The following is a 13,592-nucleotide window of genomic DNA, read 5'->3' on the forward strand; positions in this document are numbered from 1 at the left end:
TCTTCCCACACCACCCATTCTCCAATATTGCAGGGCTGGAAGAAGTGAAAGAGGAGGAGCAGACGTGAGGTCTTAGGTCTTTCTTGGCAGTTCCTTCCTTAATCTGGAGATCTCTTGACCTGGGGATAGAAAATCCAAGGATATTTGGCAGCCCAGGAGATGGGCCCCGCTCATGAAGTTTCTCTAACTTTCCCCTCTTCTTCTTTCCAAAGGTTGGGCAGGCAATCTTGGACACATTCTGGAGGAAGCTTTTCAAAGAAAGAACTGGAATTTCCATTCTCCTTGATGCTACAGGCTATTCCCCTACTTAGACCCATTTCCAAACAGAGCATTAAATTAAATCAATTGCATGTTCTATAAGGGTTAACTGCAGTAATATTTACCTATTTTTAAAAATTTCGGGGGCCAGTGCTGTGGTGTAGCGGGTAAAGCTGCTGCCTGCAGTGCCAACATCCCATATGGGCTCTGATTCAAGTCCCAGCTGCTCCACTTCTGATCCAGCTCTCTGCTATGGCTTGGGAAAGCAGTAGAAGATGGCCCAAGTCCTTGGGTTCCTGCATCTGCGTGGGAAACCTGGAAGAAGCTCCTGGGTCCTGGCCGGACAGGCACAACTCCAGCCATTGTGGCCAACTGGGGAGTGAACCAGCGGATGGAAGAACAAATTCTCTCTGCCTCTCCTTTTCTCTCTGTGAAACTCTGACTCTCAAGTAAATAAATAAATCTTTAAAGAAAAATTTCATTTACTTATCTGAAAGGCAGAGTTACAAAGAGAGGGAGAGACAGTGAGAGACTGTCCATTGGCTGGTTCACTCCTCAAATGGCCATTACAGCCAGGGCTGTGCCAGGAAGAAGCCAGGAGCCAGGAACTCCATCCAGGTCTCCTACAAGGGTGGTAGAGGTCCAGCACTTGGACCATTTCCTGTTGCTTTCTCACGTGCATTAGCAGGCGGCTGGATGGGAAGTGGGGCAGCCAGGGATGCTGCTGTCCCAGGCTGCTCCTTAACCTGCTGAGCCACAATGCTGGCCCGTGTGTGCGTGCGTGTGTGTGTGTGTGTGTGTGTGTATGTGTGTGTATTTCTGGAAAGCAACTAGAGAAGACATTGGTGTTCCACTGCACCATCTCTAAATGTTTTAATTTAAAACCTACCAACATAATTGGAAAACTTAATACAGTTGTTAATTCTTCCCAAACTGCTATATAGATTTAAGGCAATACCAATCAAAATCCCAGAAGTCTGCATAAACCAAGAAGTTGGGGGCTGATTCAGCAGTGGCCGCTCCACTTAGGATCCAGCTCCCTTCTAATGTGCCTGAGAAAGCAGCAGCAGATGGGCTGCTGCCATCCACATGGGAGATCCAATGGAGTTCTGGGCTCCTGGTCTAGAACTGACCCAACCCTGGTCATTGAGGCTATTTGGGGAGTGAACTAGCAGACAGAAGATCTGTGTGTCTTTTTCTCTTCCTCCAATTCCTCTTGACCCTGTAACTCGGCCTTATAAAATACATTTTTAGAAAGGAAAAAAAAAAACAAAAACTGATTCTAAAGTTTTTTATAGAAAGACAAAAGGAACTAGAATACCTTAAACAATTCTGAAAGGGGCCAGCACCATGGCTCACTTGGTTAATCCTCCGCCTACAGCACCGGCATCCAATATGGGGGCCAGGTTCTAGTCCTGGTTGCCCCTCTTCCAGTCCGGATCTCTGCTGTGGCCCAGGAAGGCAGTGGAGGATGGCCCAAGTGCTTGGGCCCCTGCACCCGCATGGGAGACCAGGAAGAAGCACCTGGCTCCTGGCTTCAGATCGGAGCAGCTCTGGCCGTGGCAGCCATTTGAGGGATGAACCAACAGAAGGAAGACCTTTCTCTCTGTCTCTATAACTCACTAACTCTGTCAAAAAAAAAAAAAAATCTGAAAAAGAAAAACAAAGTTATAAAGTCAAGTCAATGGAGAAAGGACAGTCTTTTCACCAAACAGTGCTGAAACTGGACATCCATGGCCAGCGCCGCAGCTCACTAGGCTAATCCTCCACCTGCGGCGCCGGCACACCGGGTTCTAGTCCTGGTCGGGGTGCCAGATTCTGTCCCAGTTGCTCCTCTTCCAGGCCAGCTCTCTGCTGTGGCCCGGGAAGGCAGTGGAGGATGGCCCAAGTGCTTGGGCCCTGCACCCATATGGGAGACCAGAGGAAGCACCTGGCTCCTGGCTTCGGATCAGAGCGGTGCATCGGCTGCAGCGTGCCAGCCACAGCGGCCATTGGGGGGGTGAACCAATGGAAAAGGAAGACCTTTCTCTCTGTCTCTCTCACTGTCCACTCTGCCTGTACAAAAAAAAAAAAAAAAAAAAAAGGAAAGAAAAATAAATAAATCTTTATACATACTCACACTATTAGCTCACAATGGATCATAGATCTCTATATAAAACCTACAGCTAAAAGATTGCTAGACCACAGGAATAAACTATTTGTGACCTTACCCACTAAATAAAAAGAATAAATTGAACATGAAGATTAAGAACCTAGGACTGGCACTGTGGCTTAGCAAGTTAAGCAGCTGTCTGCAGTGTTGCATTCCATGTGGGCACTGGTTCAAATCTCAGCTGCTCCACTTCTGATCCAGTTCCCTGCTAATGTGTCTGGGAAAGCAGCGGAAGATGGCCCAACGGTTTGGAACCCTGCACTCATGTGGGAGACCAGGGAATGGACGATCTCTGTCTCTCCCTCTCTCTGTAGTTCTGGTTTTCAAATAAATAAATCTTATTCTTTTTTTTTTTTTTTTTAAGAACCTGTAAGGGGGCCAGCGCCGCGGCTCACTAGGCTAATCCTCCACCTTGCGGCACCAGCACACCGGGTTCTAGTCCCGGTCAGGGCGCCAGATTCTGTCCCGGTTGCCCCTCTTCCAGGCCACCTCTCTGCTGTGGCCAGGGAGTGCAGTGGAGGATGGCCCAAGTACTTGGGTCCTGCACCCCATGGGAGACCAGGAAAAGCACCTGGCTCCTGCCTTCGGATCAGCGCGGTGCGCCGGCCGCAGTGCACCGGCCGCGGTGGCCATTGGAGGGTGAACCAATGGCAAAAGGAAGACCTTTCTCTCTGTCTCTCTCTCACTGTCCACTCTGCCTGTCCAAAAAAAAAAAAAAAGAACCTGTAAGGAACTAAAAGGGAATAAAAAGACAAGTCACAGAGTAGGAGAAAATCACATATCTGAAAAGAACTTGTGTCCAAAATATACAAAGAATTCAAGATTCAACAATAAGAAAATAAATAATCCAATAAAAAATAAGCCAAAGATCTGAACAGACACTTCATTAGATATTAGAAAGGAATATATATATGTACAATTACTATGTGTCTATTAAAATATAATTTTTAAAGAATATTTTAGGTCGGCGCCGCGGCTCACTAGGCTAATCCTCTGCCTTGCGGCGCCGGCACACCGGATTCTAGTCCCGGTCGGGGCGCCGGATTCTGTCCCGGTTGCCCCTCTTCCAGGCCAGCTCTCTGCTGTGGCCAGGGAGTGCAGTGGAGGATGGTCCAGGTGCTTGGGCCCTGCACCCCATGGGAGACCAGGAAAAGCACCTGGCTCCTGGCTCCTGCCATCCACTCTGCCTGTCAAAAAAAATAAATAAATAAATAAAATAAAAAAAAATAAAAAAAAAGAATATTTTAAAATATATAATGATGGCAAATAATCATATAGATGTTCAACACCACTATTCATTAAAGAAAAGCAAATTATAAACCCATAATGAGATCAGATAAGGAACAGATAAGCTGTAGTATATCCATACAAAGGACTATTACTCAGCAATGAAAAGAAATAAATTGTTGAAATACTCAACAAGGATGAATTTCAAATTTATTATGCTAAGTGGAAGGGGCCAGACTCAAAAAGGTATGTACTATACGATTCTGTTTATATGGCATATTCTGGAAAAGGCAAAGTCACCAGGACAGATTGGAGCAGTGGCTACCAGGGACAAGAGAGGGGAAAAGGGCTGATGACAAGGGCCATGGGAAATTTCCCCTATGATCAAACTGCTCTACATTTTGATTGTGATGGCAGTTATACAGTAGTATGTCAAAACTCACAGAACTCTACGCAAAAAGCATGAATTTTACTTTATCGAATTAAAACTTTTTTAAAAAGCTCTAAGTGGAAACCATAAAATACCAAACCAAATCAAAAACTACTATGAAAATGACCACAAAGTTTCTGCATGCCAGAAAAGAAAACCTTTTAAGCAGAACCATTATAAACAAGGTCTACGATGTCACATTCATATGAACACATCTCTTTGCCACCCCCTACCCTCTGACGTGTCTAACAAAGGGCTTTTTAAAGGAAACCATCTCATCCCCTGATCATACCTGAGCCATAGACTGTCTAGGATTCCAAGGAGGCACTAAAAGTCCACAACCCAGCTAGTAACATCGCAGTGGGACCTGCAGTGCCCTCTGGTTCTTCCACGGGCAGTGGGGCTGACATAAATCCTGCAGCAGTGCACACTTACCTCTGCTGTGACTGCCTTTACATCAGCAGGCTGGATCTCAGTCCTGCAGCAATCACCTCCTCACTGAGGAAACTGACTTTTGCAGAGGCCGGGAAAGTAGGCCAAGGCGACCAGGCACTCTAGTTACAGGGTGGCAGCCAATCACGGGCCCCTCCCTAGGAGTGGATCGCTCTGAGGTCAGGACTCAAAAGCAGAGTCTGTGCCGTCAGCCTGAACCCAAAGGGACTGACTTGCTGAACTTGTTTTTCCACAGCACTAACTTTAGGGTTTATGATTGGAGACCCTACGTCAGTCTCCGCAGTCTCTCCCCTCCCCAGTTATCACTTACTCTGGCCTAACCTTTCCTTTACTTCACAAGCTGAATGGCATTGCCATCCAACCCAACCCAGGGCATAGAGTCCACATATCAAAAATCAAAGACCATAATGCATACTCCCACTTCCCCAGACTGCCATGAAGCCCGAAGTCCCCAGCCCAAAGAGTACTGCAGCCACATCATCTTCCCCTTCCAACCAAGAGGACAAATTTTAAAAACCCCTTTGGGGGCGTCTTCCCGGGTGTGCAGGCTGTACCTTTTACTTTACTCTCCACTGCCACCGGCTTCTTTGTTTCCGCTGTTAACAACAGCTCATACGGGTGCTCATCCTCTTCCCTGGCTCCACTCCCCTGAATCCTAGGTCTCGCGGCCAAGACCTAAGAAAGAGAAACAGCCAGTACTTCTTGTGCACATGGCTAAATACCAATTCAGGGGTGTTGAACAAATGTGAAGTTACTGGCTCCTTTTTCACTAAGAGGAAGGGAGGAGGGGAAAAGAAGGTAACTCAAGTGTCACATGGATTCACAACTGCTCTCCCGTACCTCACATCTCAACAACCTTTTATTGAAATGCTCCCCTTTCCTTATGTTGTTTTATCCCTTAAAAATGATAAATTAAGGGCCAGTGTTGTGGCATGGTGGGTAAAGCTGCCAACTGGGATGCTGGCATCCCATATGGACTCCAGTTCTAGTCCCAGCTCCCCCACTTCCAACCAGCTTCCTGCTGACGGCCTAGGAAAATCAAGACGATGGCCCAAGTGCTTGGGCCCCTGACATCCACATGGGAGACTCGGAATAAGTTCTTGGCTCTTGGCTTCAGCCTGGCTCAACCCCGGGCCAAGCCCCAGTCATTGCAGCCATCTGGGGAACAGAGCAGTGGATGGAAGATCTCTCTCGCTCGCTTGTGCGCGCACTCTCTCTCTCTCTCTCCCTCTCTCTGACTTTCAAATAAATAGATAAGTCTTTTTTAAAAAAGATAAATTCCAAAATCCTTCCTCCCCTTGCCCCTCCCACCTCCACAATGTTCTGCACGATCTCTTTCCTGGTGATATTTCCTAAGTGGCTTTTGGCCATGGTGCATCATAAAAGCCATTCCTCTCCATGTTTCTTTCTTAACACTATACAAAGGCTGGAATTCTTCCCACCTGCTTAAGAGGGAACCAAAAATGAGTTCTGACCAACTCTCAACACTTGACATTTATTAGAAACAAAATGTCCTGCCTCATGGACTGTCTTTCTTCTCAGGTCCTGGAAGGAAGGGTTTTCCTATATCTGGCTTCTGAACACATTGATGAGTATGATAACACAATTTTAATCACTTCTACCAGTCTCTGCTAGGAACAGTCAAGTGGACAGGAAGTATGAATGAATTTCAGTGGAGGAAGTCTACTGAGAAATCCCTAACCCAGGCAGTCAAGTGTGTCTGATGCAGTAACTGAATTAGAGCTGGCTCCTGCACCTGCCAACTGTGAGGCTTTGGTCAGCTGAGGGCCGGGTGGCCACGACGAGTCATGGCACACAGCAGCCAAGCTTTCCCTCAGACCAAGCCAGAAATGCCATGACTAGTGTGCTCCAACCACAGTGGGAGAGAGAACAAGAGATCTTGGCTTTGAAGGATGATTCTGGCGCATCTGTCTGAAGAACCTGGTATGTTTTACAGGCAAATTAAGAATAATCACTACAAGGGTAAGCACACACACAGAATCTCTGCTTGAGCAGTTTGGTCAGGACAACTGATGTATTATAAACAAGCATGTGGGGGGAATTCCTAACTCCGCCTGACAAATAATGATACCCTTCAAATGTGATTCCTCGGCACTCACAGAAACCTCCTCCTACACTGACACGGCCCACAGATCACTGGGAAAGCGTCAAGTGTGTGATCCATCAGAATTTTGCTTCTTCGAGGCACAGCTAACTGTGCTATGGCCTAATGAGAGAAGGACTCCAGCAGTCTTAGACTACTCGAGAAACAGCAGCTCCTGTCTGTTAACAAGGCTGCCACTCTAAAGGCAAAATGATAATCTCTTTCCAAAATTCTGCTAAGCATTGCAGGAGCCTTCACTCACTGCAAGCCACCTGGAAACTGAAAGCTATTTCACTACCATGAGCCACTGGCCTGTATTCCTTATTCCTGGCCTCTTCCTGGGAACACAATTAAAGGAACAAAGAGGGGCCATTAAGCAGTTCCTATGGTGTCAACTTAAGGCCATGCATTTACAGACAGGAATTGTGTTCTTCAGCTTTACACACCCACATAGCTATCATTTATGCAAGTCCTGGAAATCTGCATTAGAGTTTGTTTCGATTTCTGCACACAGCAGGAGCTCCCACACAGCCCCAGGCATGCTTCCCTGAGACGGAAGGGACAGCCTGGATGCATGGCCTGAAGTCTGACCACTTAAATCTGGAAAAATCACTCTGTGCCTGACTCTTGTGCGGGACAACTGGAATCAGAGAGCCAGCAATAGCCAGAGCTGGAAGGCATTTTAACCCTCACAGGCAGAGCTGAGAGCACCTGGCTCCAGGCCTTTCGCTTTTAGGTGACAATCATGGCTCCCAGAGAGGTCTAGGGACTTGCTCAAGATCACACAGGGAACTCTGCACATCCATGGCCATAAAATTCAGTTCCTCTGTTTCTGGGGCAACCTGGCCTCATTTTTTTCTGGCTTTCACTTTTTCTCCATACGTTTTAGAGCTCTTTGTGTCTTTTAGATGTTTAATGAGAGTTGCCTGCTCATACCCCAACAATGAGTAGGCAGACTTTCCTCTTGGTGCTGGCCCCTACCTACTATGGGATTAAGATCTCACAATAAAGCAGTAAATCACTTTTTTTTTCTTTTTTGCCTTCTTAGCTCCCATTCAAGAAGCCCTGTGCCACAGTGGGGATGGTAATAATTGATTTTCAACAGAAAGGCTTCTGCTGTTTACTAAATCACTTCTTAATCTTCTTTGTCCTTTCTTCCAGGGTTGGCAATAAATAAAAGCTGAAAAAATATATTTTCTGCTATGTGAGAAACAACACTTCTGCTGTAGAGAAAAACTACAGTCACTAACTGTATCTATAGCCAGTGTCTAACTGTGCTCAGTGGAATGTCCAGCTGGGGGGTGTGGGCAGCTGCACCCTCCATGAACATTTAGCACATCTGAGGAGAGAGAAGACCAGAGTCCATTCTGAGGCAGCTGGCAGCTCATTCCGTGGAGGCAAAAATATCTCAAAAGCACATGCATGTGTGTGCATATGTATCTAAAATGTTTAAAGCCAGTTTCATCATCAATCATTACTCTAAAAAGCTCTCCCAGAGCAGGTATATCCCAGCTTCCCTTAAAGGCTTCTACAGGTCATGTGATGATGAGACATCTCAGGAACAGGGGCTCGAATATTAGAAGAGACTGCTTGCCAAACACAAAAACCTAAAGTTTGATGAAGCCAGTGTCTCCTGAGATATGAGGTTTTAGGACATTAAAGCTTTCAGAGTATGGGAAACAAAGATGGTGAAGACTGCAGGGTTCAAAAAAGGTAAGTCTATTTTTTTAAAAAACACCTCCTCATTCAGACTACAGCATATGAATAAACTCTGCTTGGATTGTTAAAAGGACAGCAACCCAGAGCTGTATCTACATCCAGGTGCTTATCATCACAATAAGCAAATTCATGTTTCTTGTGGTCTTCCAAGTACTGACTATGCTGGTCCACTTGATCCTGAATTCCAGACTATTCAGATGTCAGTTCTAGAAGATACATCTCAGAAAGATTCTTCCACCCAAGAAAGTAAATGGAGATCTCTGTCTCCCCAAATTCTTTTGAGACTGTCTTATTACCAAACTGCCTGCTTTAGAATGCCTTAGGAAAACAGAAAGTTCTAGTTATCCAGTATTTCTCAGAGCCTCGTCCTTATCCCTGGGCACTACGAACTTGAATCGAAGTTCTGTTAAACAGGTGGCACAAGGCATTTACAGGGTCCCAGCTGAACATGCTCCACATTACTAGGCTTGTCCTTGTAAAACGAACAAACAAAAAAAGTAATGAAGCAAAGCTCTACTTACATAAAATGTGCATGCACTTGCCATCTACAAGCAATCCAATTCTAGACTGTTAGTTGAGACGTGATAAGAAGTATTTTGTAATTAAGGAGTGGAAAAAAATATGAAATTTATACCTAGCATAGAAATATTTCCCTATCTCCAACACAGACTTTTATATCTTTAAAGGGGATTCCTTGTATTTACATATTTTGTTAAACTAAAGCCATTCTTTTTGTTTCCATGTGTTTACTGTGAATAAAAGAACTTGTCAGATTAGGTGGTCCATGGCAAGACTGTAAAAATTTATTAACTCTAACTTCCAAAGATATATGATATGAGATTTAGCTGATTTATATTTACTGATTTTTATTTTTTTTTAAATACCTATTTATTTGAAAGTCAGAGTTACAGAGAGAGACAAACAGACAGACACTCCCCAGATGGCCACAACGGCCAGGGCTGAGTCAAGCCAAAGCCAGAAACCAGGAGCTTCGTTCAGGTCTCCCACACATGTAGCAGGGGTCCAAGTGGCTGGGCCATCTTTTGCTGCTTTTCCCAGGCTATCAGCGGGAAGCTGGATGGGAAGTGGAGCAGCTGGAACACGAATGGGTGCCCATATGGGATGCCGGTACTGCAAGCGGCAGCTCTACCTGCTATACTACAGTGCTGGCCCCTACATACTAATTTTTAAATTAAAGAATAATAGGGCATGAAATGAGCTACAAAGTAATGATTACAAGTATGTAATATTTTGAACAGGTAGTCAATAAACATTCTCAATATGGTAAGAAGTAAAAGAGTATTCTGAAGATAAAAGATCAAGGAAAAAATAATTTTCTTCACACACCTAAGCAAGAAGCTTATTTGTCCCATGATAAAAAAAAATTTTTTTTTTTAAAAAGGCAGACTATTCCTTTCAAATGACCTCCTCTGATCTTTCTGCTCACCCATCCCACACAACTCCTATTTTCTAATGAGTCTTCACAACTCAATCCATGTTTGTGGTGGGATACAGTATGCATATGGAATGAACAGAAAATGCAAAAACAGAAATAAGACGTTTGGGGCAGAACCACCAAAGTCAATGAACAGGCCACAGTCGAGAGAACAGTGAGATACCCTACACCTTCTATCCTAAGACAACACAGGCATAAAAGCTAAAAGTGAGACTGTTCTGCTCACTGAAGCCAGGAGAAACTTTGCATGTTTTGTTTCCCACATGGTACCATTGGTCAATAATGAGCTTGTCTGCTAGAGAGGGACAGATCCGATAAAGATGTGTCAGTGTTACACACATTTATCAGTGTGGAAGGTCGTCTTCCAGATTACTGATACACACAAGTTTACAATCCAAGAAGGTGCTAAGAAAATAAGAAAGCAAAGTCTTAAAGCACAAATAATTTTCCAATAAACTCATTTCATTAATGGAAATAAACCCTCAACCCTCTACCTCAGAAGCTGTCCTGGGAAAATACTTCTTATCTCTGCGCTGCTCCTCCTCCTCCTCCTCCTCCTCGTCAGGTGGTGGCTTTGCTGGAGGCGGTGGACGCTCCCTCTGCAAAAAGAAAACAGAAGGTGTTCCACCGTCCACCTTTATCTTAGCCCTTGGAAATGAAGAGAATAATGTAAAGAATTCCCCTGGGAGACGACAGTTAAGGTCTAGTCTTTGAGCAGATGGAGAACCTTGCACACCACACACACACACACACACAAAATTAGCATGTTCTACGGTTTTTGATGTTCATAGCAGAGATCACAAACAGCCCTTTCATACCCAAGACCCCAGTAAGAAATGCCAGCACTGAGAACATGCAACTGCCTTGTTAGAAAATGTCCTTCAAAATACTGATACATAAAATTTCAGCGTAGGAAAACCACTGGCTCAATTTTCAGTCTACTCTAAAAAGAGGAAACACTAGATCAAAAGAATCAACTTGTGAAACAGTTCTAACAAACCAAAGTTATTTGAGGAAGTAATGAGGAAAATAATCAAGGACAAAAACATGTCAATTCCTATTCAAATTTTAATGCTCTAATACCAGTCTGTGCTCATTTATTATCGAAAGTTCAAAATGTTGGTCACTTCCTTCAATAAGAAGTATTACATATCATTAGCATATGAAAACTCTATTTCATCTGCACCCATTTGAAAAAGGAAAACCTGTTTGTAAAATTTAAAAATATTTGAAAAGCTGTCTGCTCTACAGCGGGGATTGGCAAGCTTTTTCTCAAAGGGCCACATAGTGAATATTTTGGGCTCTGCCACTGCAATATAAAAGTAGCCACAGACAATACCTGTATGTAAATGAACAAGTGTGGCTGTGTTCCAATAAAACTTGGTGTGCAAAAACAGCTACTTGTGGGCTCTAGTTTGCCAACCCCTCCACTGGAGTGAGAAAATTGCTAAAGAGGCCACATCAGATCAGTCAGATCACGGTGGACAATTCCAGGAACACCCAGAATGGTCTTGGTAGAGGAAACCTAACAGATCCAAGCTGAATAGAGACCTGCCGCTGCAGCTGCAGTACCTCCGGCACATACTGTTTCCCCACAGCCCTGCCATGCTTGATCATGAGGCGTTCCTACTGAAGGGCGCAGGGGCCTGAATTGAAGTGGGCCCACAGGTTAGTTAGGTTAGTTTACCATGTTGCTCAAACAGGAGTATCTCAGAAAGCCAAGGTAGAGGCGAATACGGAGTTATGGGAGAACCTCAGAGAAATCTTCCAGGAAACCCACTTCTCATGTTTGAGGATCCATCGGAAATAGCATTTGGCGTTCACGATCCCTCTGTTAAACAAACTTCTCTGGTCCATATTGACTTTTTTTTTTTTTTTGACAGGCAGAGTGGACAGTGAGAGAGAGAGACAAAGAGAAAGGTCTTCCTTTTGCCGTTGGTTCACCCCTCAATGGCTACTGCAGCTGGTGCGCTGCGGCCGGCGCACTGCACTGATCCAAAGCCAGGAGCCAAGTGCTTCTCCTGGTCTCCCATGAGGTGCAGGGCCCAAGCACTTGGGCCATCCTCCACTGCCTTCCCGGGCCACAGCAGAGAGCTGGCCTGGAAGAGGGGCAACCGGGACAGAATCCGGCGCCCCAACCGGAACTAGAACCCGGGGTGCCGGCGCTGCAGGCGGAAGATTAGCCTATTGAGCTGCGGCACCCGTCCCATATTGATCTTGATAAATGGGTCATTCCCACTGTCCCTGGAGCCAGATGGATGCCCAATGGCAACAACATCAAAGCAGGTTTCAAATGTTGAAACCAAACTAAGCTATTTAGCTCACATTTACCACAAAATCCAATTTTCTCCACCCTTCTTTGGTGCAGAAATGCAGCAATGAGCCTTGTCTCAGTGCCACTTTGTAAGGTAGGAAATGGCAAAAAAACAGGTCAACATGCTCCACCAGTAAGCCAGCCTTGGGACACAAGTAGCAGAGGAAAATCAAAATGAAATCCAACAACAAAAAGGACTCACCCTAGAATCCTGGAAGAAGTGATCACCAGGGACATTGGAATTAAGCAGAAGCACCTGTAAACCTTTTTCTTTAATAAAAATTTTTAAGTTTGTTTATTTATTTGAAAGACAGAGTTACAGAGAAAGAAGGAGAGACAGATTTTCCATCTGCTGGTTTACTCTCCAATGGCCACAACAGCCAGGGCTGGACCATGTCAAAGCCAGGAGCCAGGAGCTTCCTCCTGGTCTCCCCCATGGGTGCAGGGGCTCAAGCACTTCGGCCCTCCTCTGCTACTTTCCCAGGCATATTAGCAGGGAGCTGGATTGGAAGTGGGGCAGCCAGGACAGGACCCAGCACCCATATGGGATACTGATGTCGCAGACAGCAGCTTAACCTACTATGCCACAATGCTGGCCCCAAGCCTCTTTCTTCTAACGTGCAAGCTCTGGACCAGGTACTGGAAGTACAGTGCTGATCCGTACACACCACTGATGCATTCATCAAGATGCAGAGCAGTGTCTTAGCCATTGTTAATTACCAAGGGCCGGGAAGACAGCACAGCCACAACACACACGAGTAAAAATGGCAAAGCAGGCACCCAAAGATGCTTCAGCTTCTACTTAGGACCACAAGGGGCTAGGTTTACAGGGTGGGACAAGAATTCACAGACTTGGGTAAATTAATCTCAGAACTTCATTGTTTACTTCAGTAACCCTGTGCTGCTTCTTGCAAAGGCTCCAGCTCCCCCTAACGGGCATCACCTGTAAGTACCATTTAAAGCAAAACCCTCCTCCACAACTGGGCTTGCTTAACTCATTTTGCTTGAAAATGAAAGAAATGGGGGAAAACCTTGTCTATAGAAGCTCCATGCTATGGGTGTTCAGTATGTGCAGTTGCCTTCACCTCTCACCAGGAATTTTGTTACAGTCCTCAGTAACACCTGCTCTGATGGGCTACCACAATCTGGCAGACCTTCCCAAGATCCATACTGAAGTGTTGGCATGACTTCGGGCAGGGTATGGTAAGGAGCCTAACAAAGAGGAACATTCTAGAAAGATCCGGCCGTTCCCAGGGCACACCTAAAAGAGCCAAGGATGCTCATCAGAATGGTCATATGTCAGATTCACACCAAAAGGGAAAGGCCATCTTTCTGAAAGGAAGAAACAACCTACACCTGAAAACACATCTCAAAGTAGGGTGAGCAGTGTTAGAGCAATGGCCTGGCAGTACTCAAACCTTCGCAGTTCTGTGCCTGGCAGTGTAGGAGGGAGGTCAGTGGAATGGGTGATTCCGGCCC

General features: G+C 45.4%; 1 protein-coding gene across 16 annotated transcripts in view; it reads right to left on the reverse strand.

The window, feature by feature from the left end:
• The window catches only part of ANKS1A (ankyrin repeat and sterile alpha motif domain containing 1A), a 210,256-nt gene that overhangs the window by 87,713 nt on the left and 108,951 nt on the right, over positions 1 to 13,592 (reverse strand). For 14 of the 16 annotated variants that reach the window (XR_016234649.1, XM_070074164.2, XM_070074163.2 and 11 more), the window contains 2 exons: positions 10,294 to 10,398; positions 5,075 to 5,195 (listed from right to left, as the gene is read on the reverse strand). Coding sequence is in view for 15 of the 16 variants with exons in the window: in XM_070074164.2 (XP_069930265.2) it covers positions 5,075 to 5,195; positions 10,294 to 10,398 (226 nt within the window). In the remaining variant the exon portion in view is untranslated. Of the gene's footprint in view, positions 1 to 383; positions 3,130 to 5,074; positions 5,196 to 10,293; positions 10,399 to 13,592 lie in introns of those variants that run through there. The other 2 variants (XM_089334063.1, XM_089334060.1) reach the window with 1 other exon arrangement.

Source organism: Oryctolagus cuniculus, chromosome 5 (assembly GCF_051225735.1).
Source record: "Oryctolagus cuniculus isolate XC-2025 breed Fujian yellow rabbit chromosome 5, ASM5122573v1, whole genome shotgun sequence".
NCBI lineage: Eukaryota > Metazoa > Chordata > Mammalia > Lagomorpha > Leporidae > Oryctolagus > Oryctolagus cuniculus.